The 27,334-nt window shown below is 53.9% G+C and overlaps 4 protein-coding genes across 4 annotated transcripts in view; all 4 read left to right on the top strand.

Annotated features, from left to right (window-relative positions):
- PRPSAP1 (phosphoribosyl pyrophosphate synthetase associated protein 1) overlaps nt 1–1,215 on the top strand; it is a 30,372-nt gene extending 29,157 nt beyond the window's left edge. The window contains exon 10 of the mRNA XM_082859882.1: nt 469–1,215. Within this exon, the coding sequence (XP_082716008.1) occupies nt 469–627 (159 nt within the window). The 3' untranslated portion in view covers nt 628–1,215. The remainder of the gene's footprint in view (nt 1–468) is intronic.
- A 2,825-nt stretch (nt 1,216–4,040) lies between these two features.
- Nucleotides 4,041–10,139, top strand: LOC309975590 (uncharacterized protein; the record flags this gene model as incomplete). The annotated part of the gene is made up of 3 exons (XM_082860767.1): nt 4,041–4,493; nt 4,677–4,769; nt 10,101–10,139. The coding sequence occupies 3 exons, from the start codon at nt 4,041–4,043 to the stop codon at nt 10,137–10,139; spliced, it is 585 nt and encodes a 194-aa protein (XP_082716893.1).
- Nucleotides 10,140–10,955: 816 nt separating this feature from the next.
- Nucleotides 10,956–13,008, top strand: LOC309975589 (uncharacterized protein; the record flags this gene model as incomplete). Its single annotated transcript, XM_082860766.1, has 2 exons — nt 10,956–12,678; nt 12,767–13,008. The coding sequence occupies 2 exons, from the start codon at nt 10,956–10,958 to the stop codon at nt 13,006–13,008; spliced, it is 1,965 nt and encodes a 654-aa protein (XP_082716892.1).
- Nucleotides 13,009–13,425: 417 nt separating this feature from the next.
- On the top strand, nt 13,426–26,854 carry LOC309975588 (glutamine-rich protein 2-like; the record flags this gene model as incomplete). The annotated part of the gene is made up of 17 exons (XM_082860765.1): nt 13,426–13,433; nt 13,619–13,764; nt 14,366–14,451; nt 15,122–15,219; nt 15,735–15,849; nt 19,237–19,497; nt 20,204–20,326; nt 20,415–20,489; nt 20,890–21,054; nt 21,169–21,290; nt 21,844–21,909; nt 22,178–22,279; nt 22,691–22,894; nt 23,419–23,566; nt 23,910–23,997; nt 24,788–24,913; nt 26,685–26,854. The coding sequence occupies 17 exons, from the start codon at nt 13,426–13,428 to the stop codon at nt 26,852–26,854; spliced, it is 2,103 nt and encodes a 700-aa protein (XP_082716891.1).
- Between the last annotated feature and the right edge of the window lie 480 nt (nt 26,855–27,334).

Below are 27,334 nucleotides of genomic sequence, written 5' to 3'. Positions count from 1 at the left end.
TCAGTCAGTATTGCTTACTGCCTCTCGAGAGGACTGTGAGATCGTGCTTTGGGTGGCTAGTGGTCTGTTGGGGCAGATGTATAGTTAGGAATATATGTCTGTTTTCATAAAGATTTGGTCTGTGTACTTCAGTATAATTTGTATTTCAATATGATTTGATACCATAGTAGCGTTTCTCTCAAGACTTGAATTCTTCCTTGATAATAGGAAGGTTTCCCGCAGTGCTGGGGCTCACCCTATCATTTCTGCATATGTAGCCCTGACCTTCCTAAGCTTCTATTTTGAATCATGTAACCTTTGCCCTGTGTAAAGTTGGGTTAGTTTGTAAAAACTGTGCTGAGTGGAATAAGGTTTTATAGTTTGAGCCTTGGTCTGTGGGTACCACACGTTAGGTAAACTTTTCTGAGTGACCACGTTGGGCCGCACATATCAGTAACAGCGTTTCTTTTCCATTACTGCAACGACCAGGTGGTGGTGACGAATACTGTCCCTCACGAGGTCCAGAAGCTGCAGTGTCCCAAGATTAAGACTGTGGACATCAGTCTGATTCTTTCTGAAGCGATTCGGAGAATCCACAACGGGGAGTCCATGGCGTACCTTTTCCGAAACATCACAGTGGACGACTAGCTTTCCTGGTTGCCTTGGCCCTGGAACTCCCAAGGAAAACGTGTGAAAAGCAGTGCCGTCAGTTATGTACACAGCATTTCCTTTCAAGGGAGGCAGGTGGTCTCTCTTGCCAAATTTGGTGGGTAGGAGGCATTAAGATGGTCAAGGGGAAGACAGAGATCACAGGTCCATGGCCTCAACTGTCTGTCGTCGGCATCCTGTTCCTTAAAAAAAAAGTTAGACACCTTCCTGAAGAGAATCTGAAAATCTTGTTGATATTGAAAGGGAGTGAAAGGGAGATAAAGTCCTAACTCTCTAACGTTCATTCAGTTTGTTTCCACCGCAGGGAAACGTCCGTGTTAATGTTGAACTTGGTTAGGGCAGCTGAGCACCCGGCACTGTTCCTATTCCAGTTGTCCTCTCGCCAGTCAACTTCATGCACATCTTTTACAGAGAATCGTATTTTTCTTTGAGAAACTTCTTGCCAGCCGCCAGTGAACAATGAAGCATCTGTGGTGTTACTCCTAGCGAGGACATCAGATTAAAGAATCACATCCTAACTCTGGATCTCCGAGTTGCTCTTAAATTGCAAATAAAAGAATTTTCTGTCTTGCTAGTGTCTTCACTACATTGCAGAGCTGCCCACTCTCCTGCCTTCTGTCCAGACTCTGCAGAAGCTGGTGCCTTGAATGTGGGGTGGTGGTCCAGGTCCATGGCTCCTGGACATAAGTCTCCCTCTGCAGGTTCCATTCCCTTCCCTTCACATTCCGTGACGTTAAATTCTTGTTGAATAATATATTTTCAACCTAAATTTAAAAAAAAAACAAAAAACGTAACCGTACTTTTCCCTGTGTGACAGGTGACACTTAGGTTGGTTGCATTACTTAGGACTGCACTTGATCTTTCTGCCACCATTTTAAATTACATAATCACGATTCTAGTTAATACCTTATTTGTCGGGCAGGCCTTGCCGCAAATGTAGACTTTTTATACCTTTTAGTCTGATCCAAGTCAGGACTGAATGAAACAGGCAGGAGGAGTGTCTGCCCAGAAATGAACTGTAGTCTCTCATTGGTTCTCATAGCTCCTAAGAGATAATAAAGGGCAATTCGCTTATTTGTACAATTGTATTTCTCTACAGGGAAGTTTCCTGGACATTTTTCCCCCTTTCCCAATGACTAGGAAAGTTCCCAGCCCGCCATCAAGACTTGAGCACATTTGCTTTTTCAAGCACACAAAGAAGTTGCCTTTTTTTAATAATCCAAGTAGGGGAATTCTGAGAAAAGAACTAAATTATCAAATAATTAGCATGGTTGTAGAGGAAGAGCCGTGGACTGTTACTCAGGAGACTGGTTCTGTCCTGGATGTCAGGCAGATGACCAGTCCTTTCTGGCCCTCTGTCATTGGTTGTGGAAGGGGAGGTTAGGAATTGAAAGCTAAGGTCCTTTTCAACCCCAAATTCCATTTATATCTGCAGTTAATGTTATCTTTCCTATGTCTCTAAAAGAGATTTTAAATGTACTTATTTAGCAAAAGCGTTTAGGAGAATATATCTCCTGGGATTAACAAGCCCTTTGCATTGGCATTTAGTGAGTCCTAGTGTGTGCCTGGCATGATAGCAAGTCTCAGGGACATGAAAATGGAAACGTGAGGGCGCGGGAGCTGATGTTCTGGCCGTAGCTAGTGTAGTAGTAGCAGTCACATTCAGTAGAAAGTCACTGAACTTAGAACGGTTAAGCCCACACACCACACCACAGCCTCCAGTACAGCTGACGCTCAGTCCGAAGGCTTCAACTTCAACTTTGTGATCTGGCCTTACATTTTCTTTTTTTTTTTTTAAGATTTTTTTGATGTGGACTATTTTTTTTAAGTCTTTATTGAATTAGTTACAGTATTGATTCTGTTTTATGTTTTAGTTTTTTGGTCTTGAGGTATGTGGGATCTTAGCTCCCTGACCAAGGATCGAACCCGCACCCCCTGCATTGGAAGGCGGAGTCTTAACCCCTGGACTGCCAGGGAAGCCCCCAGCCTTACGTTTTCTAATGTAAGAGTGTAAGTGCACAGAAGACTAAAAATAATTTCTTCTTTTGATGATCTCAGCAGCCACTTGAAGGCCTACTGTGTGTCAGGCTCTGGGAATATAATAGTGAACAAAAATCCTTGGGTGTTACCCTCAGGGAGGTTTTAGACTCGTGTCTAAAACTCCATTTCCAGGAAACATTGCTTTTATTGGAGGGGGAGGGAGTGAACATGAAGGGTTTCCATTTTACCAGTTCAGACTAAACTAAAAATTTGAATTTGAAAAGTAGTTAAAATAATACACAGTATAGATGCAGTTACAAGTTTTCTTTAGCTTCCTGAATATAAACACTGAAAATTGTTACCTGTTTTCTGGGAGAATCTAGTATGGGGACGTCAAGCCTCAATTGCTGAGACCATCAGATTCCTCTGGTCCTGTCTAATGAGTCCTGCCTTGTAACCAGGGGAGATGGCTGGCGCTTGACCAGATGTCTGTTTTGAGATAAATGAGGCCAGGGTGGCGCAGAAAAGGTCTGTCAGGTGGTGGCTGACGAACCGCCTGGGTAGTGAGTGGTCTTTTTCCAGGTTACCTTCCCCTCTGATTGAGCAGAATGCTATGGGAACTGTTCCCAAGGGGCCAAGGTCTCAGGACTGCGTCTCTTAGATCCGTGCCACCGCCCTGCGAAGGGAACAACTAAAACACAGAAAACATAGTGGCCATGAGGCCTCTTAAATCTTCCCACTATTGTGGCCTCCACAGGAGAGTAAATCAGCTGGAATCTAGGTGAACCTTACGGGGTATCCCCCTCCCCCCTCCCCCTCCCCACAAAAAAGAAAAACTGATGTGTTTCCTGGTAGGAATGCCTCGGTCCAGCCCTATAGCGCCGTTTGGGAGTGTTTACTGAGAACAAAAATTGGTGGCACCTTGGGTGTAGCCAGGGCTTCCTGACCCACTAGGACTGGCTGTCTTCGGGGGTCGGGGGTGTCTTCAAGGACGGGCAGGTCTCCGCGCTGAGGCCGGCTCTCTATGGGGCGTGTTCTTGCGCGGAATCCTCGGGGCACGCAGGGGGCCCCCACAAGCGAGCAGCGAACGGGGCCGCGCACCCAGTTCTAAACGTCGGCCAGCCGCCAAGGCAGCACTCCAGGGCTGGAGCTCGGAGACCGAAGATCGGACGGTGGCGGGCTGACGGCGGGGGCTCAGCGGTGCCCGGACCCCCGTTTCCCGGGAGCGAGGAGTGGGAAGCCCGAGGGCCAGGCGCTTCCTCTCCGTCCCCTAGGCAGGCTCCGGACTGCGACTGCTGCCTGGCGCGACCGGACCCAGGGGCGGGGGTGCCCCGGGGCCTCGCAGGGGCCCGGAAAGGCCCCAGAAACGCGACAAGCCGTGAGGGGGGCAGGGCCGCCGGAGAAGGCGCACGATGCCACCCGGGACGACGGCGGCCCCCTCGGTCTCCCTCCGGGAGCTGGCCGATCTCGCCATCGGCACCCCAGAGGTGGGCGCCGTCAACTTCACGGCCCTGCACACGCTCATCGTGGCCATGCTCAAGAATCTCAACCTGCAGGATACTCGGATCGACTTCCCGTCCCCGATGCTCGAGCAGAGTCGCTTGTTCGAGTCCCCGCGGGTCTCAAGCAGCAGGGCACAGCTGCAGGCGCTGGAGAGCCAGGTGGAGGACCTGGGCGGGCAGGTCCAGGACCTCAGCCTGCAGCTCGAGACCATGGGGGGCCAGGTGCAGGCCATCGTGCAAAACTTCCCGTCCCAGGCCGGCGGGCTGGACGCCCGGGACTGGCTGGAAATGAAGGATCTGCCCTTGCTTACAGAGGGGAAAGCACAAGTAGGGTCGACGAAAGTCCGGAAGGACGGCGAGCCGGTACCCAAGGTGGGCGCGAGGGCTGTCCGCCCCTCCCCCCGCCCCGGCCGCTCTGCAGCGCCTCCTGGAGCTGAGCCCCGGAGGCGCACCTGGGGGAGGAGGCCGGAGCCGGCAGACGCGGGCGTGGTAGGGCCCAGGCCTGCTTGCGGCCTGGGACCACGCGGCCCGTGCTCTACGTTTCAGGGTATGGAGCTGCTCCAGGACATCAAGGAAGACGCGAAAATACTGAAGGAAGCCCAGCAAAAGGCGAAGGAGCAACCCGAGTTGCACCCGGAGGTGAGGGCGGCCGGGACCCCACCTTGGGGAGCTGAGTGGCCCCTTCCCGGGCAGCCTTCTTCGTCCCTTCTGTTTACACGGGGGGCTCACCCACCACTTGTCAGACACCCAGGCATCCTGAACCGACCCAGAGAGGGGCTGACAACTTCTCAATATTCTTTGAGCGAATTTCCTTTAAACTAGAATAAAGAAAGAAGGTGGTGGGTGTTGAGAGACAAAGTTTGGTCCAAGAAGAGGGGGACTGGAACGGAGAGGGTTCTGGGGCACCACCACCATCCCCCTACCTGCAGCCCCCCAGGCAGCCCCACTCTCACTTGGATCTTTGCTCCCTGGGAGAGAGAAGCACAAATCCCTCAGCATAAGCATTTTCCAGTGAACAGCAGAGGCCGGAAGTATGCCAGTTCCAGGAGATACTAGGCAGTGCTTCTGTTTCAGGCCCATATGAGACCGGAGTAGGGGATTAGAGCTGGGAAAAAAGGAGGAGCAATTAGGAGGAAGCCCAGGGAGAGGCTGAGAAAAGAGACTTGAGAGAGAAGAAAAGCTCAAAGGAGGAGGTAGCCGAGACCCTGGAGGAGACTAACCCATGGATTCCACGTGCCCACCTCATCCCAAGGCCTCCAGCCCCCAGCAGGACTCATTTTTGCTCTGGGAAGCTTTTCTTTGTAAAGTGTGGTGTTTTTAGGTTTGGGGCTGTCTTCGGTTAGACTAAAGGCTTGTTTTACCTTTAGATTCGTAGATTCTGGAGGTTTGCAGAAGTTATCAGGAGCCACTTAAATGATAGCAATTTGCTCTGGTTGTTTTGAGGTGCTTTTCTCTTTAAGCAACACAGTCGTTCAGATGCCCTTGAAGTACCCAGTCATCTTTGTCCTTGAGAGGCGAGGTTAGCCTCGTGGAGCAGTGCTGCAGTGTCTCACTAGTGGGTTGTGTGAAATGCATCCCAGACCAAAGAAATGTTCCCATTCCTGCATGGTTTTTGCTTGCGGCACGCTGTCCCCGGGTACCACCTGCCACACTCCGCTTCCCTTCCTCTTGTTGGCTGGGAAGAGCACGGGGAGCCTGGCTTACCAGCCTTCTCTTTACCCTCGGCTCTCTCAGACCCACATACCTCCTTTCCTCTTCTGCCTTGTGAGAGTGTGTGTGTTTGTGTCTGTGTCTGTGTCTGTGTGCGCGTGTGCAAGGGCCACAGGAGGGGCTGCTTTGATCCTTAATCCCTGAACTCTTCTTGCAGAAACTCCTCCAACGGGTTGATGAACTGGAGAAGCTAATTAGAGAAAGGGACAAATTCCTGGTAATCTCAGCCAGTTCTATGGGAAAGGGCCCTCAGGGGCCCCAGGGGGTAGGATGGTTGCCCGCGGCCCGGCCCCCCCTCTCGGGGTTCATCCAGACTCTCACCCCAGGTGTCTGCATCCTTCCAGGGTAGGGTGCTATATGCCCTCTGCCTCTTGGGGTGCCCCCCCCGGAATGAGGGCACATTCTTTCCCTCCTTGCTCAGTTGTCCATCCAGAGCCCACATGGGACAGGAAACCAGCCACTCAGGACTCACTGGTTACTTGGACAGTGACTTCTCCTTGGGGCTTTGGAAGGACCCACCCAATCCTGTTAGTTCTGTTCTGTTCCTGAAGCTTCCTGGGATTAAACTCGGGGTGTGTGTGTGTGTGTTGTAGTGTGTGTTTGGTGTGTGTGTGTTCACACATACGTGTTGTCTTTCACTGTCAGGAAATAGTGAGCTGGAAGCTCCGTGCGATTCCTGATGCAGAAGAAGCCACCATGGTCACCTGGGAAGAGCTGGAGCAGGCGGTTACTGGCGGCCGGATGGCCTCACAAATGGTGAACAGAGACGGGGGTGGGGGTGGGGGCTTGGGCAGCGGTCTTGGGTGGGGCCCCTGAACCTTTCCCTTTTTTACTCCTGTGCAGTATTCCATTATGTGGGTGTTTATAATTTATTTCACAAGTTTTCTATTTTTGACATGTTTTATGTTTTTTCCCCAATCTTATAACAAACCATGCTCTAATGTGACACTCACACAAGTGAAGGTACTCATAGGGTCGATTCCTAGAAACAGAACGCACATTTGTGATTTGGCTAGCTTTTGCCAAATTACCTTTCATGGGCGTGGTTCCAGTTTGGACCCCCACCAGCAATGTAGGAGAGAACCTGTTTCTCAGTATCCCGCCAACTCTGTCTGTTGGTACCCACTTTTCTTAGTTTGGCCGATCAGTTAGATTGAAAACAGTACCAGAGCGTAGTTTTGATTTGCTTTCATAGCTTTTCAAAGTTCCTTTAGAGTCTGTCCTGAAATGCACGAGTCCCTTCACTATTAGTGGACAAAGGTGACCAACCCTGGAAATAAAACCTCTTCAGGAAGCCTTTTGCTGATGGTGACTTGTAGCCACGGGTGCGGGCATCTGTGCCAAGGCAGTGCACAGGATAACCAGGCTAAGCTTTCTTTGTCTGAATAAAGTGGGTATTTTCAAACGGCCCTCAAGGACAAGGGTCAGCTGCCCTTTGGCCTTGACATTCCTCTTCCCCTGGCTTTGTGTATCTGGGTCACTCAAAAAGGGTCACGTGGACGTACAGACTCACGGGGAAGAGAGCAAAGAACACTTTGGCACCACCAAGTGGCCATCTGGGGTTCACCAAATATTATCTGGGTACAAAAGAGACCCTTCTGGTCTCCCAGACTTTCTTTCTTTTTTTTTTTTTTTTTGCGGTACGCGGGCCTCTCACTGTTGTGGCCTCTCCCGTTGCGGAGCACAGTCTCCGGACGCGCAGGCTCAGCGGCCATGGCTCACGGGCCCAACCGCTCCGTGGCATGTGGGATCTTCCCGGACCGGGGCACGAACCTGCGTCCCCTGCATCGGCAGGCAGACTCTCAACCACTGTGCCACCAGGGAAGCCCACCCAGACTGCTTTCTGAGTTTGGGGCCCTTCTTCAGAGGAAAGCAACATCAGAGAGAGTTGGAAGAAGAGCCTGCAAACAGAGAGTGGCCTAGGAAAAGGTGGCCTCTGCTTTCACTGTTACATTTTTTTTAAGCCAAAGCTTTTTTACACTTACCCACATGTCACTGTCCTATGTTTTGAATGAGCAACACATTTCCTCGGGGTGCCACCAGAAGACACCTGCAAGACCTAAAAATAGCCTCAACAGAAGCAACTCTAGACATTTTTACTTCTCCAGAGGTAAGAAAGTGTCAGGGATCTGACAGTGGCTCATAATCACGAACGACCCCAGAAGCAGATGAGAATTAGTATAAATATTAACTTTTGAGAAGCAAGACAGCAAGTAATGAGAAGTGCAGGCCTGCACAGACCATAATGAAGGCAGTGGAAGGAGAGTTTCACGATCTCAAGTTGGGAAAATACAACACACTTGAGCCCAGTTTTTTTTTTGCGTTGGTGGTGGTAACTCTAGGGCGGTTGGGAGGTGCGCCATCTGCCTGCATCACGTGTGCGTCCGGGGTTGGGGAGTGTGGTGAGCATGGAAAAGTAAATTCCATGTTTGGAGAACCAGACATGAGGAAGGAGGCTGCAGCTGTCCACGTAGCAGCTACAGTTAAAGGAGCTCAGAACTAACATGGACGATGCCCATGCCAGGACTTGAGTGTGAAAGGACACTGACTACGTGTTTCCAAGGGTGTGTTCTGATGGCCGAGAGGGCGGTGCTTTGCTGTTTTCTTTATCACCCAGAGGTGATGATGATGATGTTGCTTCTACTTCTCCTCTTCCTCCTGGTACTTCTTCTAATGGTCAGCAAGAATGAAAGACTTACCGTAATCGGGAAAACCCAGGCCTAGCATTGTAGTCAAAACGTGCTTAAGGGAGGAAAAAGCTTCCTCAGTTCCCTGTGATCAAGGTAATGAGTCTGGGTGCCAGCTAGATCTATGGCAATGGGCTTTTAACAATCGGAGGATCTCCCAGTGGCCATTTTACTAGGTCTGTGGACCTTGAGGATAGATGCTCTCTTGCAGAAACAGCGTGTTCAAAGGAAAGGACACTTCCTCTTCAAAGCTTTGTGGCCTGACAGGTTAAACAAAGTAGAAAGCAAAAATTAAAACTTATCTGCAGGCCTCCACCGAGGGAAAGGCGGATGACTGCCTGTTAGGTTGTGGTCACCCTTTGGATATCTTCTGCTTTGGGACCCAAGGAATAGTGGAGCGATTTAGAAAGGGGCTTCACGAGATTGAACATGACTTCAACTAACTGCGGCCCCACCTTCCTCTTCAAAGTGAATACGCACTCGCTACCGTGCTCTCCGTGGCCATGGCTGCCCAGTCCATGGACGGGGCCTCATGTGCCTCCGGGTGTGAAAAGAAAAGGCCCCTTTAGGCAACTACGGGCCTCCTGGATCATGTTTTTAAATCCATTCTGCTGATCTCTGCCTTCTGATTGGAGTGCTTAATTACTGATAGAGTTTACAACTTCCATTTTGCTATTTGTTTTCTATATGTCTTATGTCTTTTCTGTTTCTCTGTTATTGTCTTCTTGTGTGTTAAATGAATGTATTCTAGTGTACTATTTTAATTCCCTTGTATCTTTTACTGTATATTTTTTGAGGTTTGTTTTGTGTTTTTTTTTTTGGCTGCGTTGGGTCTTCATTGCTGCATGAGGGCTTTCTCTAGTTGCGGCGAGCAGGGGCTACTCTTTGTTGCGGTGCACAGGCTTCTCATTGCGGTGGCTTCTCTTGTTGCGGAGCACGGGCTCTAGGTGCAAGGGCTTCAGTAGTTGTGGCATGCAGGCTCAGTAATTGTGGCTTGTGGGCTCTAGAGCGCAGGCTCAGTAGTTGTGGCACACAGGCTTAGCTGTGCTGCGTCATGTGGGATCTTCCCGGACCAGGGCTCGAACCTGTGAACCCGTGTCCCCTGCATTGGCGGGCGGATTCTTAACCACTGCGCCACCAGGGAAATCCCTTGAGTTATTTCCTTATTGGGTCCATAGCCATGTGCAGTGTAGGACTGATTATCTTCCACTTCCAACGCAGCGCCTTTCTGAGTCCTTTGCCCCCTGAATTACAGGTTTCTCCAAACTGGCTTGTAGAAACAGGCACTGTTCCCAGCCCCCCGAGAGTCTGGGTGCTGTTCCCTCTAGCTTTGAAGATGGTTCTTTTCCCAGTCTGGGGAGTTTCCTCACATGTACGTGCTGGTCGTTTCTGTGCTGAATACCCGAGGGGGAACCCTCTGGGGATCTGCTTTGTTGTCTTTACATGCTCGTGCTTTCTTCCCAATCCTATGTTCTTTGAGCCCTCGCTGCCTCGGTCTCCCCGAATGCTTCTCTCTGCCTCCCACACGGGGAGTCTGCTCGCCCCACTTCAGTCCCCCATCCCTGCATTGCAGCCTGGGAACCAGCCAGCCAGTAAGCCGAGGCAACAGTAGGGCTCCCATAGTTTGCTTCCCCATCTTTCAGGGATTGCTATCGCCTTCATCAGCTGATACCCAGTGTCTAGAAAACCACTGTTTCATAGCTGTTGCTTTTTGGTTTTTTGTTTTTGGTTGTTATAGACCGGAAGGTAAATCTAGTCCCTGTTACTCCATTTGGGCTGGAAATGGGAATAATCCACATCCTTTTTTTTTTTTAACAGCTTCTTAATTTTCTGCAGCATGGCTGTGCTGTAAATATACCCCTATTGATAATCTATTTTCATAAATAATGCCACAGACTCTGTACCTGTATTTTGGTGCGTTCTTTTGTGAGAGTCCATACAGAAAATGGGAATTTCTGGATGTGTGCTTTGCATTTTAAATACATGGTATACTTTCCCTGCAGCGTGCACTCTGCCACCAGCAATGGGTCAACGATGGGGTAGACTTTATATTGTAAACTCAATACATTATTCATGTCCTTTATTTGTAGACTCAACGAGGGTTGGAGTTGACCACTTGTATTTTGCAGGTTTTCCCCTGCCTTTTATGAGGGAAATTACATATTATGATGCCATTTACAAACGTGCAGATTCTCAGAAATCTGGAGAACTATCCCTCAAGAATGTCAGAGTTGGTCTTTGTGTCCAGTTTAGTTTTGTGAGGGTATTTTTTTCCAGGGGCTCTAAATCATCTTAGATGCCCCACACTTCCTTCCCTCCAACTCTTAAAATGAGTACTTTTTACTCAGAGTCACTGATTTCTTTCTTCCTCTTCCACCAGGTCTCAGAGTCATCAACAAGGCTTCCTAGGCGCAAAGGGCAGGGTTCCATGACATCAAACGATAAAATTCCAAGTGGGGCCTCTACCAAGCATCCAAGTATTGACGAGGCTATAGAGTCTGCCAGTGGTTTTGGCACAGATGAGACCTCGGGAACCAGTGGCATAGGATACTCCTCTGAAGGGGTTACTGGCAGGGAACAAAGCAAAGGTGCGTCTGCTACTGGGTTTCCTGGTAGAGAAGAGCACTCAAGGACCCGTGAAGAAGCTGGCCTAACCAAACACCGTCCCCAATTGAGAGCAGAGTCAGATCGTCGCCGGGCTGGAGAGCAGCACGGCTTAGCACATCTACGCAGAGATGAACGAGATGCACACCTTGGCCCAGTTTATCAGGACGTATCCTCCGCCACCTTGCCTAGAGCTCTGCATGGTCATGTGTCCCCAGATCAGCATGGGGGAGTGCACGTTAGCCAGGGTCAGATCTATGCACGGCCAGACCAACATGGATTAGGACCACTTGGCATGAATCAGCCTGCATCGCTACAACCTAGCACTTACGCACATGGTGCGGTACCCCTCGCTGTGGGTCAGCTTGGGGTGACGCCGCCTGGAATGGATGAGCAGGAATTGGTACTAGCTGGCATGGCTCAGAGTGATGCAGTGCCACCATTGGTATCTAGCAGAGATCAGCAAGGATTGGGACTACCTGGTACAGACCAGCCTGGTATGGTTCCACTTGGCACATATCAGCATGGTGTGATACTTCCTGGCATAGACCAACATGGTATAAAACAGGCTGGCATGGACGAGAGTGGTGTGGGACCACTTGGCACTGATCAGCATGGATTGGTACCTCTTGGGGTAGATCAGCATGGATTCGTAATATTTGGCACGGATCAGCACGGCTTGCTGTCACCTGGTTTGATGCAAGTTGCTGCAGATCAGCAAGGTTTTGTACAGCCCAGTTTGGGAACATCTGGCTTCATACAACCTGGCACAGAGCAGCATGATATGTTCCAGCCCAGTGCAGGTCAGCCTGCTTTGGTCCAACCCAGTATAGGTCAGCCTGGTTTGGTGCAACCTGGTGCCGGTCAACCTGGTTTGGTGCAACCTGGTGCCGGTCAACCTGGTTTGGTGCAACCTGGTGCAGGTCAGCCTGGTTTGGTGCAGCCTGGTGCTGCAGGTCAGCCTGGTTTGGTGCAACCTGGTGCTGCAGGTCAGCCTGGTTTGGTCCAGCCTGGTGCAGGTCAGCCTGGTTTGGTGCAACCTGGTGCTGCAGGTCAGCCTGGTTTGGTCCAGCCTGGTGCAGGTCAGCCTGGTTTGGTGCAACCTGGTGCTGCAGGTCAGCCTGGTTTGGTCCAGCCTGGTGCAGGTCAGCCTGGTTTGGTGCAACCTGGTGCAGGTCAGCCTGGTTTGGTGCAGCCTGGTGCAGGTCAGCCTGTTTTGGTGCAGCCTGGCGCTGCAGGTCAGCCTGGTTTGGTGCAACCTGGTGCTGGTCAGCCTGCCTCGGTCCAACCTGGTGCAGGTCACCCTGGTTTGGTCCAGCCTGGAATGTATCAGCAAGGTTTGGTGCAACCCAGTGCAGGTCAGCCTGGTTTGGTGCAGCCTGGCGCTGCAGGTCAGCCTGGTTTGGTGCAGCCTGGCGCTGCAGGTCAGCCTGGTTTGGTGCAATCTGGTGCAGGTCAGCCTGGTTTGGTGCAGCCTGGTGCTGCAGGTCAGCCTGGTTTGGTGCAACCTGGTGCAGGTCAGCCTGGTTTGGTGCAACCTGGTGCAGGTCAGCCTGGTTTGGTGCAGCCTGGCGCTGCAGGTCAGCCTGGTTTGGTGCAACCTGGTGCAGGTCAGCCTGGTTTGGTGCAACCTAGTGCAGGTCAGCCTGGTTTGGTCCAACCTGGTGCAGGTCATCCTGGTTTGGTGCAGCCTGATACAGGTTCACATGGCTTTTTTCAACCTGGTGTATCTATGCCTGGCTTGGTTCCACCTGGTACATATCCACCTGGTCTGGTACAGCCTGGTGGCTATCCACATGGCTTGGTCCAATCTGGTGCCTATCCACGTGGTTTCATGCAGCCTCATGCCGATCAGCGTGGTTTGGTTCAACCTGTAATAGATCAGCATTGGTTGAGGCAATCTGGTACAGATCAAGGCTTGATACCACCAGGCACAGAGCTTCATGGCTTTCCAACATACCATGCAGATCCTCGAAGTTTTATATCACCACGCCCATACCAGCATGGTGTGGCACCTCCTGGCAGAGATCAATATGGTCGGGTGTCACCACTCGTAGCCAGTCAAGGTTTGGCATCACCAGGTATAGACCAAAAAGGCTTGGTACCACGAGAGACTTATCAACAAAGTTTGATGCGTCCTGGCCCAGACCAGCGTGGCCCAAAACCATTACGCACGGGTGTGGGATCTGCACGCCAGGATCAACAGCATTTGGAAGCACCTGAACCAGAGCAGCATGACCGGGCACATTCTGTCCCAGACTCCCATGGCCCAGGGTACCAAGGTGTAGATCAGTATGTCGAGGTGGGTTTGGATCCAAATGAAATACGTGGCTCAGTCCGACCTGGAGTTTCTGTTCAGACTTCCCCAAGCCAAGATGCCCCCTTTCTCAGGAGCACACGCTCCCTTGACTATTTATACCGAGGCTTATCAGAAAGGAGTGATGTTCAGGGTGAGAAACGTGATTCACTGGATAAGTTGGCTCCTAGCTTCCCCATGGCAGTGGAAACATTTCGTCTGATGGGAGAGCTTATCGGCCTCTACGTGGAGCTTAAGGAGAACGTAAAGGATCTGGATGATGAACAAGCTGGCCAAACAGACTTGGAGAAGATCCAGTACCTGCTGGCACTGATGGGTGGGTGCTGCATGCCCAGAGGAGAGGCTGCTGTCCTCCTCGCTTGGTTTCATCCTTCTCTCTCCCTGGGCCTCTGCCTGAGGCCGTGAAAACAGCATTTCCATTCTTAGCCATTCTGGGTTCTCCCATAGCCTTCAGAGTCCAAGAGATGGGATTGAACCGGTAGGAATAAAGGAGCCTCAGGAGAGGAGTGAGGCAGGTTCTTATGCCTTTGCCAGACTCTCTGGAAAGCAGCTGGGAAGATGTTGGGATGAAGGGAAAGTGATTTCATGGGGTTGGGCAGGGAGAGAGAATGTTGAAAAATTAAATTTAACCTTTGCACATTCACAATTCTAGCCCCAGAGAATAATTACGATTTTAGAGTTGGGTGGAAATTGTGGGTAAGTGGTCCCACAGCCCTTTAGGATATTAAGCATTAGGTGGACTCTTTAGAGCTAAGGACGCTTATCCCCTAAAAGGACACTCCTTTCTTCCCATCCCCTCTCTCCAGCCCCCAGGAAAAGCAGATAAATGATATGTGTTGTTCTTGATTGTGAGGGCTGGGATTGGGAGCCCATGGGGAATCTGACGCTTCTGACTCTAAGGCCTCGGTTCTCCATAGTCAAGAAGTCCATACCCGCTGACCTGCAGGAACAGCTGAAGACCGTAAAGGCCTTGACCAAAGAAGTCCAGCAGGAAAAAGCAAAAGTAAGTAAGGGAGGGTCCTTCTACTTGGCCTTCAAGTGCCAGTAATCCCTTTCATTTGCATTTGGATAGATTACACAGTCCTTTCACTTTCATTATTATCTCACTGGATCTGTACAGTCTCCTCAGATAGGAAGCACACCTCAGGTATCCACGTGTTTATTTCCTGGATCTAAAACCTGACATTCAAAGCTATTAAGATTCAGTTGGGCCAACAAGGAGGCCTGAGCTCCTTTCATTACATGTGGCCATTTCCAATACAAGCCACTGTCACTGGAGCAGCCTTGGAGCCACGTTCGTGGGACTGTCTGGGACCAGCGGTCATGGAGGGGCTGCTGGGTCTTCAGTCATTCTTTTAATGCTAGCTACCTGTATCCATGGGATGGATGGATGGGTGGAGGTTATGAAGGGACCTTGGGCTTTGCCAGAGGGTTGGATAGGATTAGGGAATGGGGGCGACTCCCTGGTGGTCCAGTGGTTAGGCGCTTTCACTGCTAGAGGTCAGGGTTCAATCCCTGGTCCGGGAACTAAGATTCCCACAAGCTGCGTGGTGGGAATTTTTTTTTTTTAAAGGATTAGGGAATGGGGGAGGGGCTTGCTGGGGCTGCTGAGGTACGTTCAGAAAGCAGAGACCTCAAGCCTGCCTGACCCTCCTCTTCCATTGGATTTGTAGCTGGAGAAGGTGAACAGGATCCTGGAGGGGGAGGAAGAGCAAGAAACAGGAAAGGAGGTGAACGCTGGCCAGCTGAGCCTGCAGCTGGGTGTCCTCAGGTAAAATCCCCCCGCCACATGCGGCTTCTGTCCTGGCATCACACGTTCTCAGTCAAGGAGGTGATGGAAGCCTTTGGTTCACTCGTCCCCGAACTGACCACTGTCTTTGACCCGCATTGTGTCTGCTCTTCGGGTTGTCTGTATCTAGTTCAAGTTGCTAGTGGAAGTTTCCCAGGTCCTTAAAACAGCTCAGCACCAGGGCTTAGAAGAACCAAAAAAAAAAAAACCAAAAGCCTCTTAGATTCTGTCCCCAGTTGGAGGCTTCGGAGCATTTGCTGGAGCCCCTCAGAGCCGTCTCTGTGCAGTGCCAGGCCTCACCCCCTAGAAGCCTCTCAGGCCAGCACACTGGGCACCCACCTACACGACAGGCAGGGCCTTGGACCCCTTAGACAGAGCTGGAGGGGAACGTGAAAGAGCCCCGTCTGCCTCCTCCATCCCTGACGGCCGGGGCTCAGCACTGCTGGGCCCAGGCCCCTGGGCCGGTGGTGGGGCCGGACCATCTCTCGTGCATACAGAGTCACTGTGGCTGACATCGAGAAGGAGCTGGCGGAGCTGAGGGAGAGTCAAGAACGGGGCAAGGTCAGCATGGAACATTCGGTCTCCGAAGCCTCCCTTTACCTGCAGGATCAGGTGAGGATTCCGCACTCTCCAGCCACAGGGACTAGGGCCCTTCGCAGAGTTGGCTGTGGACTTTGGAGATAGTAGACTCTTACCTGATATATAATTCGCAGATATTTTCTCCTGTTCTGTGGGTTGTCTTTTCACTGTCTTCAAAGTGTCTGCCTTTACATCTTTTTTTTTTTTAATTGGAGTATAGTTGATTTACGATGTTGTGTTAGTTCCAGGTGTACATGCCTTTACGTCTAGAGTGTTACGATCCTTGGGCACCCCAGAATGTTCCCAGCGAGGAGCGTTGGACTAGGAAGAGCCTCTGAGTGCTCACGGAAGGATCAGATGGGCAAAGCCACTGGACCCAGGGGTCCCACGTCAGGAGTCCCTTTGTGCTAGAGGCCCCGTTCTGGGCCCACTCCAAGTTCGTCAGGACAGTGGTTTGCACCGTTTCATGACCCAGAGCTGATTGTCAGGCCAGCAGGAGGACAGCAGTAGATAGTGCGTTTAAGAGTCATCTGTCATTCCAAAGCTCACAACCTCCGGGGCTCCCTGGGGCCACACCTGGGAGGGCATCCACTCCCTGCTGGGCAGGCTCGGCCTCTTGACTCTTCAGAAGCGTGTCAGCTCTTCTGGTGGCAAGAGTCTTGCTGAGCTCGGGCAAAAGGGAGCCTGGCTGAAAATACATACGTGTAGAGGAAATTGGGAAAAGCAGAATTTCTAGGCCAAGCGGGCAGTCTGGCCAGGGCCACCACCTGTCTGTCTTTCTGTGTGTGTGTCTTTGCCTCTGTGTCGCCTTCCTTATCCATCTCTCTCAAATACCCGCACGTCTCTCTTCCCTTCTGCTCTCAGCCAGCTTTTTTATCTCTCACACACAGTCCAAAAGGGCTGCCCCAGGCCTTGCAGTATTACGCGCTTCTAAGAAAGGGGGCCTTAGGTTGGTGCAGTCCCTCTCTCTAAGCCAGGATAAGACGTCACAGGTCTTTGGCCAGTCAGGTGTCTAGCTGGGACCAATCATTTGTGGGGACAAACTGGGACCATGGGATCCAGAAGAGAGCAGGAGGGCGAGCGGAAGGAGTTTGTTCCCAGCCAGGCCATGAGAGACCCCTGTAGTGGTAGACTTATCACATTCTCTCTCTCTTTTTTTTTTTATTGAAGTGTAGTTGATTTACACTCTTATATCAGTTTCAAATGCACACCATAGTGATTTACTGTTTTTATAGATTATTTTCCACTTAAAGTTATTATAAAATAATGGCTCTATTTCCCTGTGCTGTACAATATATCCTTGTGGCTTTTTTTGTTGCACACATAGTAGTTTGTACCTCTTAATCTCCTACCCCATCTTGTCCCTCCCCCTTCCGTCCCCCCACTGGTAACCACTAGTTTGTTCTCTAGATCTGTTGAGTCTGTTTCTGTTTTGTTATATTTCCTAGTTTGTTTTATCTTTTAGATTGTACATATAAGTGACAACACACAGTATTTGTCTTTCTCTGTCTGGCTTATTTCACTAAGGATAATACTCTCTAGGTCAATCCATGTGGTTGCAAATGGCAAAATTTTCATTCTTTTTTATGGCCGAGTAGTATTCCGTTTTACATATAAACCACATCTTCTTTATCCGTTCATCTGTTGATGGAAACTTAGGTCGCTTCCATGTCTTAGCTATTGTAAATAGTGCTTCCGTGGACATAGGGGTGCATGCATCTTTTCGAATTAGTGTTTTCATTTTCTTCGGATAATATATACCCAGGGGTGGAATAGCCGGATCATACGGTAGTTCTATTTTTAGTTTTTAGAGGAACCTCCATACTGTTCTCCATAGTGGCTGCACCAATTTACATTCCCACCAACAGTGTAGGAGGGTTCCGTTTTCTCCACACCCTCTCTAGAATTTGTTATTTGTAGACTTTTTGATGATGGCCATTCTGACTGGTGTGAGGTGATATCTCATTGTGGTTTTTTTTTTTTGGTACGCGGGCCTCTCACTGTTGTGGCCTCTCCCATTGCAGAGCACAGGCTCCGGACGCGCAGGCTCAGCGGCCATGGCTCACGGGCCCAGCCGCTCCATGGCATGTGGGATCTTCCTGGACCGGGGCACGAACCCGTGTCCCCTGCATCGGCAGGCGGACTCTCAACCACTGCGCCTCCAGGGAAGCCCCTCATTGTGGTTTTGATTTGCATCTCTAATGATTAGCAATGTTGAGCATCTTTTCATGGGCCTGTTGGCCATCTGTATGTCTTCTTTGGAACAATGTCTGTTCAGGTCTTCTACCCATTTTTTAATCAGGTTGTTTGTTTTTTTGATATTGAGTTTATGAGCTGTTTATATATTTTGGATATTAACCCCTTATGGGTCATATCGTTTGCAGATATTTTCTCCGATTCCATAGGTTGTGTTTTCTTTCTGTCGATGGTTTCCTTTGCCGCACAAAAGCTTTTATTTATTTAAAAGAATCTATTTTATTTATTATTTATTTATTTTTGGTTGCGTTGGGTCTTCGTTGCTGCACGCAGGCTTCCTCTAGTTGTGTCGAGTGGGGGCTACTCTTCGTTGCGGTGCGCACACTTCTCATTGCAGTGGCTTCTCTTTGTTGTGGAACACGGGCTCTAGGCACACAGGCTTCAGTAGTTGTGGCATGTGGGCTCAGTAGTTGTGGTGCACAGGCTTAGTTTTTCCGGGTATGTGGGATCTTCCCGGACCAGGGATCTAACCCATGTCCCCTGCATTGGCAGGCGGATTCTTAACCACTGCGCCACGAAGGAAGCCCCCAAAACTTTTAAGTTTAATTAGGTCTCATTTATTTATTTTTACTTTTGTCTCCTTTGACTTAGGAGACAGATCCAAAAAGTATTGCTACGGTTTATGTCAGAGTGTTCTGCCTATGTTTTCCTCTAGGAGTTTTATGGTTTCCAGTCTTACATTGAGGTCTTCAATCCATTTTGAGTTTATTTTTGTATATGGTGTGAGAAAATCACATTCTCTTATTGTTATTTACGTTCTAGATGGGGACAGAGCATGTGTGAGCCCACCCTTCGTGTCCCCAGGGCCTGGAGCAGGGCCTGTGTGTCGGCAGGGTGTTTGTGGACTAACGGACATCAGCTCTGTAGGATTTAGCTAGAGGAGATGTGTTCTCACACTGCACCAATGGGCTGGCTGGAGAAAGGTCCAGAAGCCTCCTTCCTGCAAGGGCTTTATCAGCTCCCTCCCTGGGAGCTCTGGTCACTATTTAATGGACGGAGGTCAAGTGCCTCGCATGTGCTGCACACCCTGGGAGGCACCGAGGCCGCGGCACGGCCCAGACCGCAGCGGCCAGGGCAGAAAGCACTCGCTGCTGGCGACTGTGTGGATGCGGCGTAGCTGGGCCTCGCTCACTGCCCTGCACCTGCCCTCTCGCCCGTGCCCAGTTAGACAAGCTCAGGACGATCATCGAGAACATGATGGCCTCGTCCTCCACGCTGCTGTCCATGAGCATGAGCGCGGCCCCGCACAAGCTCCCGACCACCCTGGCACCCAGCCAGATCGACCCTGCGGCCACCTGCCCAGCCTGCAGCCTGGACCTGAGCCACCAGGTCAGCACGCTGGTGCAGCGCTACGAGCAGCTCCAGGACATGGTCAGCAGCCTGGCTGCCTCCCGGCCCTCCAAGAAGGCCAAGCAGCAGAGCCAGGTGATGCCGCCTGCTTTCCTCCGGTGCGGCCGCTCACGGCCCGCCTGCACGGAGCCCCTCGGGGAGTCCCTGGGGGAGGGATGTTTGGGCCACTTTTCCATGATGGAGCCCTTTAGCGACCGCACGGAAGTCCCTGGTCTTTCCATAGGGTCGCAGCGAGGGCAGCCGTAGAGCTGGCTCTGGGGATGGGGGACCACGGGGAAGAGCTGGCTCCGTGGGTGGGGACAGCACGGCTGGCTGAGGGGTGGAGCAGTGCCATTCACATGCCTCGGGACGCTGGCATAGCCTTAGGATTCATCACCCCTCCTTCATGCCGGTCTTCTGGACTCCTTCCCACTTCCCCTCCAAAGGGCAGGCCTGCTGGTGGGGCAGGGAGCACAAGTCCCCGAGGCCTGCCTCTTAGACTCCAGAATTCAGATTCAGCTCAGGGTGGGTGGCGAGGCTGTAGCCCACACCCCAAATCTCAGGGGAGCAGCTCACCACTCCTGGGCCTTGAGACCGCCTCTACTGCCCACCCACCCCGGTGGACCAGGTCCCTCAAGGCTAGTCCACGGGGAGGTGGGGAATTGTGGCGGCAACTGAGGAGATCCAGAATGGGGTCTGAAGTCGGCCTGTCTTCCGGGTGATGTTTTAAGGGCTGACTTACCAGGGGCGGCAGTACCCCTGCGGGTGCCCCAGGGAGGCTGCCTTTGTCCTTCTGCTGCAGGATGAAGAGCTACTGGGCCGCGTGCAGAGCGCCATCCTGCAGGTACAGGGTGACTGTGAGAAACTCAGCATCATCACCGGCAACCTCATAGAGGACCATCGGCAGAGGCAGAAGGACATCGAAGTGAGGACGGGCAGGGGGGCGGGGGCGGGGCCGAGGCACGGCCCCAGTTCCTCCTCGTTCCTTATTCCCTGCTTGCTCGGCCTCCCAGGTGTTGTACCAGGGTCTGGAGAAGCTGCAGAAGGAAAAGGCCAACAGGGAACACCTGGAGCTGGAGATCAATGTGGTAAGGCTAGGCCGAGGGGCCATCCTGCATCCCAGGGAGGTCCCACCGCTCGTTCTTCAAAAGGCTGAGAGAGGGGCTTCCCTGGTGGCGCACTGGTTGAGAGTCCACCTGCCGATGCAGGGGACGCGGGTTCGTGCCCCAGTCGGGAAGATCCCACATGCCATGGAGCGGCTGGGCCCGTGAGCCAGGGCCGCTGAGCCTGCGCATCCGGAGCCTGTGCTCCGCAACGGGAGAGGCCGCGGCAGTGAGAGGCCCGCGTACCGCAAAAAAAAAAAAAAAGGCTGAGAGAGGAAGCTAGTCCGATGGGGGATGTGGGCTCAGTGCTGGCGCTCCCACTGCAGGGAGTGGGACCCCCCATGGCTCTCTCCCATCTGGGGGACCTCTTCCTCTCTCCGGGCAGAAAGCCGACAAGAGTGCCCTGGCGGCCAAAGTGAGCCGTGTCCAGTTTGACGCCACCACGGAGCAGCTGAACCACATGATGCAGGAGCTGGTGGCCAAGATGAGCGGGCGGGAGGGGGACTGGCAGAAGATGCTGGACAGGCTCCTGGTGGAGATGGACAACAAGGTGAGGGGTGGGAGGCTCTAGGGCCCCCTGGACTGGGACAACGCCCTCCTCTCCAGGCGCCGCAGACCCCACCTGCTTCCTCAGAGCTCACCTGGGCCCCGTCCTCACCCACAGCTGGACCGCCTGGAGCTGGACCCAGTGAAGCAGTCACTGGAGGATGGCTGGAAATCCTTGCGACTGCAGCTCAAAGAACGTTCTCCGCTCTACCAGGTGGACGAGGCAGCCGCCATGCGGAGGTGAGGCCTGGAAGGGGTGAGGGCAGGCGGGCTGGAGGTGTGCTCAGAGGGAATGGTTGATCTTGCCTGGGACCATCCCGCAGTAGGAGTGACAGAGTTTTAGAGCTTGAAAAGCTCTTCTCGCTCAGGCCAGTTCACATTACAGCTGAGAGTGGGAGGGGAGGGAGGCGTAAGGCTCTCTGGGCACAGGTGCGAGGGGGTCCACAGCCCCCAGAGCTGAGAGCACTCCTGGGGGGGCCTGGCCCATGGCAGCCTGAGTCCCAGGATTTCCATTCCTGGCCACCAGAGGGCTCCCGAGGCTTACGCAGGGCAGTCCTGGGGCGCTTGGGAACCCTGCCGGCTTTGGGTTAGGGTAGGTGGGTGCTGGGTGTGTGCCCAGAAGTGGACACGTCTAGGAGCTGGTGAGTCTGGTGGCCTGGGACCCATCACTCTGGGCACTGAGCGTCCAGCCTGCCTGGCCCACAGAGCGCCAAGCCCGCTGGGTTCTCTGTCTCCCGCGTTCGGGACCCTCTGGGCAGGGCGCTTACCCTGTGTGTGTTCCACCTCCTCACAGGCAGCTCCTGGCACACTTCCACTGCCTCTCATGTGACCGTCCCCTGGAGATGCCTGTGACTGGACAGTGAGTGGCCCCAGCTGGTGGCCACGATGGGGGCGGGCTCGGCAGGGCTGCGTCTCCTGTATCCCAGGCCTGTCTCCACCTCCTCTCGGCTCCTGCTGTCTCACCGTTCACTCCGTACCCACTGGCTGCTCCTACCCCGGCCTTCAGCCCTCCACCCCTGCCCGGGCGGGGAGGCTCCTCGGGCAGGTGGAGTGTGGGGAGTGGGTGGGGGGCTTGGATGATGGGGTTCCTCACACTCCAACCTTCCCTTCGCTCTGTCCCTGCCCAGAGTCATCCCCCTGACTCCTGTGGGCCCAGGCCTGCCCGGGCACCGGTCCATCCGCCCCTACACGGTCTTTGAACTGGAGCAGGTCCGGCAGCAGAGCCGCAAGTACGGGCAGCGGAGGGAGTCCTGTACAGGGCTTTGCAGGAGGGTCTGGAGGGCAGGAGTGGAGGTTCCTCCTCACGCCTGGGGTGGGCAGTAGGGGCGGCGCTGCGAGGGTGCTGACGGAGCTCCCAGCTCCTCCCAGCGTGAGAGCCTCGGAGGAGAGCGCCTGCCTTTGGGTCCCTGCTGGGCATCCTGGGGGGACACTGCCTCTGAGATCCCCCCTCCCTGCTCATACCGGGCATGTGAGGGAGGGAGGCGGTGGTTCCACCAGTGGGTGGGATTAGTGGGTGGGGGTCGCGTTTCACGCCCTCTGGGGCTCCTGCCCTCCTTCCCACGCCTTCCCACCTCCTCCTTGAGGGGAGGATGCCGGGGGCATGGCTCACCCCTCTGCTGCCCCCCCCCCCCCCCCCGCAGCCTGCAGCTGGGCAGCGCTGCCTTCCCCTGGGGCAACCTGGGGCAGACGGAGCGGAGCGTGGGGCGCCTGCGCAGCTTGCACTCCAAGATGCTGATGGACATCGAGAAGGTGCAGATCCACTTCGGGGGCTCCGTCAAGGCCAGCAGCCAGATGATCCGCGAGCTGCTGCGCTCCCAGTGCCTCAGCTGCCCCTGCTACAGACGGTGGGCGGCCGGGCCGGGCCCCCGGGGCAGGCGGCGAGCCTCGGCCCACTCACAGCCCACCACCACCGAGAGCCTGGCACAGAGCGGGGGAGTGTGCGTGCGTGTGTAAGAGAGAGAATGTGTGTGAACACGTGTGAGTGAGCATTGTTCATGTGTATTGTACAAGTGAGAGTGTGTGTGTGAGATTATGTGTGTGCATGAGGGGTGGGGCCTGTGTGTGGGAGAATGTGTGTGAACGTGTGTATAAAGGTGTATGAGAATGTATGATTGTGTGTGAACGTGTATGAATGTGTGAGAGTATGTGTGAATGTGTGTGTGTGAATGTATGTGTGTGAACACATACGTGTGAGAGAGTGTGTGTGTGTGTGTGTGTGTGTGTGTGTGTGTGGCCTTCAGGGTGGCCGGCCGGGCCATCCTGCTCACTCACCCCCTGCCCTGTCCTGGCTCGAGTGCTGCCCCCCACCCCACCCTAGGCATGTCCCCGGCCACACCTGCTCCCCGTGACTCCGCTGTCTTCACCGCAGGCTGCCAGATGCGGCCGATCACACCTATGGGAGGTCGCCCCGGAGCTGCGGGGGCAGCCACACCCTCACCTACCCCTACCGCCGCACCCGCCTGCAGCACCTGGCACAGGGCCTGTACCCCACCGAGGAGATCCAGATCGCCAGGAAGGTGGGGGGCACTGCCGTGACGCCAGACTCTCAGGTCCCTCTGGAAAAGCCACCAGAAGTCCCCTCCTGGGCCCTCGGCCTCGGGGAGGTTTCTTAGTCAGACCCAGTCCAAGTGTCAGGTTCTTATCCTTTCCTGGGAAGAGGAATGCCAACCCGGCCACCCACCCACCTGGCACTACCGCCTCCACCACGGGCCCCCCCTTCCCCCTGTGGCTCGGCCCTGGCGCCGCCCAGAGCCCCCTCAAGGGCTCTGAGCACCGTTTGGTGCCGGCCTCAGGCAAGGACCACCCTCTGGGAGGCAGGACGGGAGGGCAGCTCTGAGCGGCACTCGCCCATCTCCACAGCACGACGAGGTGGATATCCTGGGCCTGGACGGACATATTTACAAGGGACGGATGGATACAAGGCTGCCGGACATCCTGAACAAAGACAGTGAGTGTCCAGGTGGCTCAGAGGCCCCTCAGCCTCCTTGCTTGGGTCCCACATCCATCCAGCTCCTTAAGGCCCTTCTTGTGGCCACCGGGCCCTGACTGCCTTCCTCCACCTCCCTGACTCCAAACGTTCAGGTCTCCAAAAGCCTCCGGGTCAGTGTTTGCAGAAGGGGTACAGCTGTCCAGTCTCAGCCAACTAGCTGGGATGTGGCCCCAACTTTCCTTGCCAGCTTTTATCCTCAGATGCCAGCCCAGTCTTCCTGCCTAAGCCTCTGTTCCCAGCATCACCGAGGCCAAGTCCTACCCCTTCTTCATAACTCAGAATACCCTCTCCTGAGCCCCCCACCACTTTGTGAATCACCCGTGTCCTGGAATGTCCCCTTCCAGTTAGCCATCCTGAGGTGTGCCATTTGTCACTTCCCACCGGGTCTCACCGCCACGTATGCACCTTTCTAGTTGCCTCCCCTCCCGAACCATAAACCTGGAGTCAGAACTCACCCAGCACCTGGCACGGGGCTGATGACTGTGGGTGGATATCCGAGTGAGTGAGTGGGTGGATATCCGAGTGAGTGAGTGGGTGGATGGATGGATGGACAGACAGATGGCCGGGCGGACATTTCGGTGAATGAAGTGCTTACAAGGGGCATATCCACGAATAAAGATGGAGAAGGACACCAGCTGAGGTTGGCTGTGACCAGCAGCGCTGCAGCCCTCTCCCCATCCCCATGGGTCCCCACAGGGCTCCCACCCGGTGTCTCAGAACTGCCCCTCCCCTCCACTGTCTCCATCAGATTCGGGGATAAAGCATAAGGCCAAGCAGTCCCGGCCCCACGTGCACCGGCAGCAGTCACTCAGCGACAGCGGTCAGCTGCCCTCACGGTCCCAGAGCGCTCAGATGCTGGCTGGCAACGACTCAGGTAGCTCCTCTCTGGATGGCGGGTCGTGGCCTAGGCACTACCCCTCGCCTCTCCTCCTTGGCCCGCCAGGCCCCTTTCCTGCCCATGACTGGTATATACCTTTATTTCCCTGGAGAGGGGAAGGGCCTGGGAGCTGAGGGACGGGATGCAAGGGAGGAGAGAGAAAACCCTTCATTGCTGAGAGCTTGATAATGCGCCAGGTCTGTGATCAGATACTGTTACTGCCCCCATTTCACAGAAGAGGAAATAGGGACAGAGTTGCAGCCCAAGCTCTGGCTCCAGGCCCGAGTCCATCCCCTGCTCACGTGTGCCGACTCTCACCTGCCCAGTGAGATGACACCTGCCGACAGCTCACCTGCCCAGTGAGATGACAAACCTGCCAGCGGGGCTGGAGATGCACGTGGACGCGCCTCCTGGGGAGGGGCTCGAGGAGCCCATTCCGGGGCCAGGCTGAGCAGAGCTATAAATAAATGTTTAGGAAAAAGCTTCGGGCCTTGCAGCTTCTCTGGTCCTGGCTCAGGAAGGTGGAGTGAGAGGCAGGGGCCGCTGCAGGTCGGATGGCAGACCTCTTGCAGCCTGACCATTAGGCCATGGAGCTAAGCCCCCTGGCCTGGAAGGTCCCCCAAAGTCCCTGCTCTTCCCAGAGGGGCTAAATCCTGCCTGAAAGCCAGAGGGCTAAGGGTTCCCTTGGGGTTTGGCTACACATGGGGCCAGAGAGGGACAGTGGCCTGGAGCTAGGAGGCTGGATCACTTCCAGGTGACTCTGAGCACCTCTCCCCCTTCTCTTGACCAGTTTCCTCATCTGTCGATAAAAGGGTGCTGGATTAGGGCTGCTCAGTTAGGCTCCCCCTTGAGAGTCTAAGAAAGGTGCTGACTTTCTTCCCATCAAAAGCTACACACCCACAATGCTTTGCAGCTACTTCCGGAGGTTCAAGGACCACCCCCACCCCCTGCCCAGGTTAAGAGCCCCAGCTACACCCCCCTTCCAGTTCCAGCATTCAGTGGGTGCCTGGAGGAAGCAGAAACAGAATAAGCGGTGGTCATGTTGCCTCGCCTCTGTTGAGGGTTCCTGACCGGCCAGGCACTGCTGAGGAGCTTTCCACCTACAAACCAGTCTTCATCCTCATGCATTAAGAGGCAGGGACCACTGTTGGTCCCACCTACAGCTGAGAAAGCCGAGGCACAGAGAGGTTAAAGTATTTGCACAAGGTCACACAGCTAGGAAGCAGCAGAGCTGGAGTTCAAAGCCAAGCCATCTGGCCCCAGAGCCAGCGCTGGTGACAAAGGGTAAGAGCCTGGGATGGAGGACTCAGCAGTGGACCGACAGCACAGGTCTGTGGCTCTTGGTTCCGCGTTGATTTCTTGGGGGTACTTAGCTTTTTTCTCCCCAGCACTCCACCGTCTACTCCAAGGGCACTTAAGACGTGTGGAAGCAGCAGCAAGAGGGAGGGTAGTGTTAGGGAAAACTCCTGCACCTATTTGTGTCAATATTGCCTAAACAGTCCGTGTATTAAGAGGGAACGTTGCCAAAGAGGCAGGCTCTCAGCCCCTGGTGAAAGCTTATTTATTTTTAACTCAGATTATAAAGGAGTGTGACTTAGGGGCTCGTATGAGGGCTTGCCACCCCCCCACCCCTCCCCAGCATGATGCCCTAGCTCGGCCTGGCTACTGGGGCTGCTCTCGACTTCCCCGGGCTTCGCGCTAGCTGGGGTGGGCCGCTGGCGGGCGTGGGAGCGAGACAGAGCCAGGTCTGCTCCCTGCTGTCTCGCACATTCTTCTCTTCAACGGAAAGACAGACCCGTCTCCACCGAGGGGCGCCTCTCCCAGCCGAATACAGCTCACCTGCCCAGTGAGATGACAAACCTGCCAGCGGGGCTGGAGATGCACGTGGACGCGCCTCCCGGGGAGGGGCTCGAGGAGCCCACCCCGGGGCCAGGCTGAGCAGAGCTATAAATAAATGTTTAGGAGAAAGCTTGGGGCCATGCAGCTTCTCTGGTCCTGGCTCAGGAAGGTGGAGTGAGAGGCAGGGGCCGCTGCAGGTCGGATGGCAGACCTCTTGCAGCCTGACCATTAGGCCATGGCCCCCAAACAGGTTGAGCTGTTCTCTGAGGGTGCCAGGGCTTCGAGAGGGCTGAGTGTTGGACCCAGGGCCAGGAAGAGGCAGCACAGGCCAGACCCCAGGCTCCGGGGACTGGCGGGCCTGCAAGCGGTCTGCCCTCTCCTGACCCCAGCTGGACCCGGTGCTGTGGCCTTCTCTGGCACTGGCACTGCCTTCCATCTGGGGAGGCTGGCCAGGGCACTCTGGTGAGGTTGGGAGCTTCATGTCTGTGCTTGAGCTGTTCCTTGTGTACGAGCTGTACCTTGTGTATCTTGGAGCAAAGGTAAGGGTGGCAGCCCTCCTGCTGCTGGCAGGGAGGCTCC

The sequence above is a fragment of the Leucopleurus acutus genome (genome assembly GCF_964270905.1).
Source record: "Leucopleurus acutus genome assembly, chromosome: 19".
Lineage (NCBI taxonomy): Eukaryota > Metazoa > Chordata > Mammalia > Artiodactyla > Delphinidae > Leucopleurus > Leucopleurus acutus.
The sequence above is the reverse complement of the archived record's forward strand: the minus strand, read 5'-3'. Positions and strand labels throughout refer to the sequence as shown.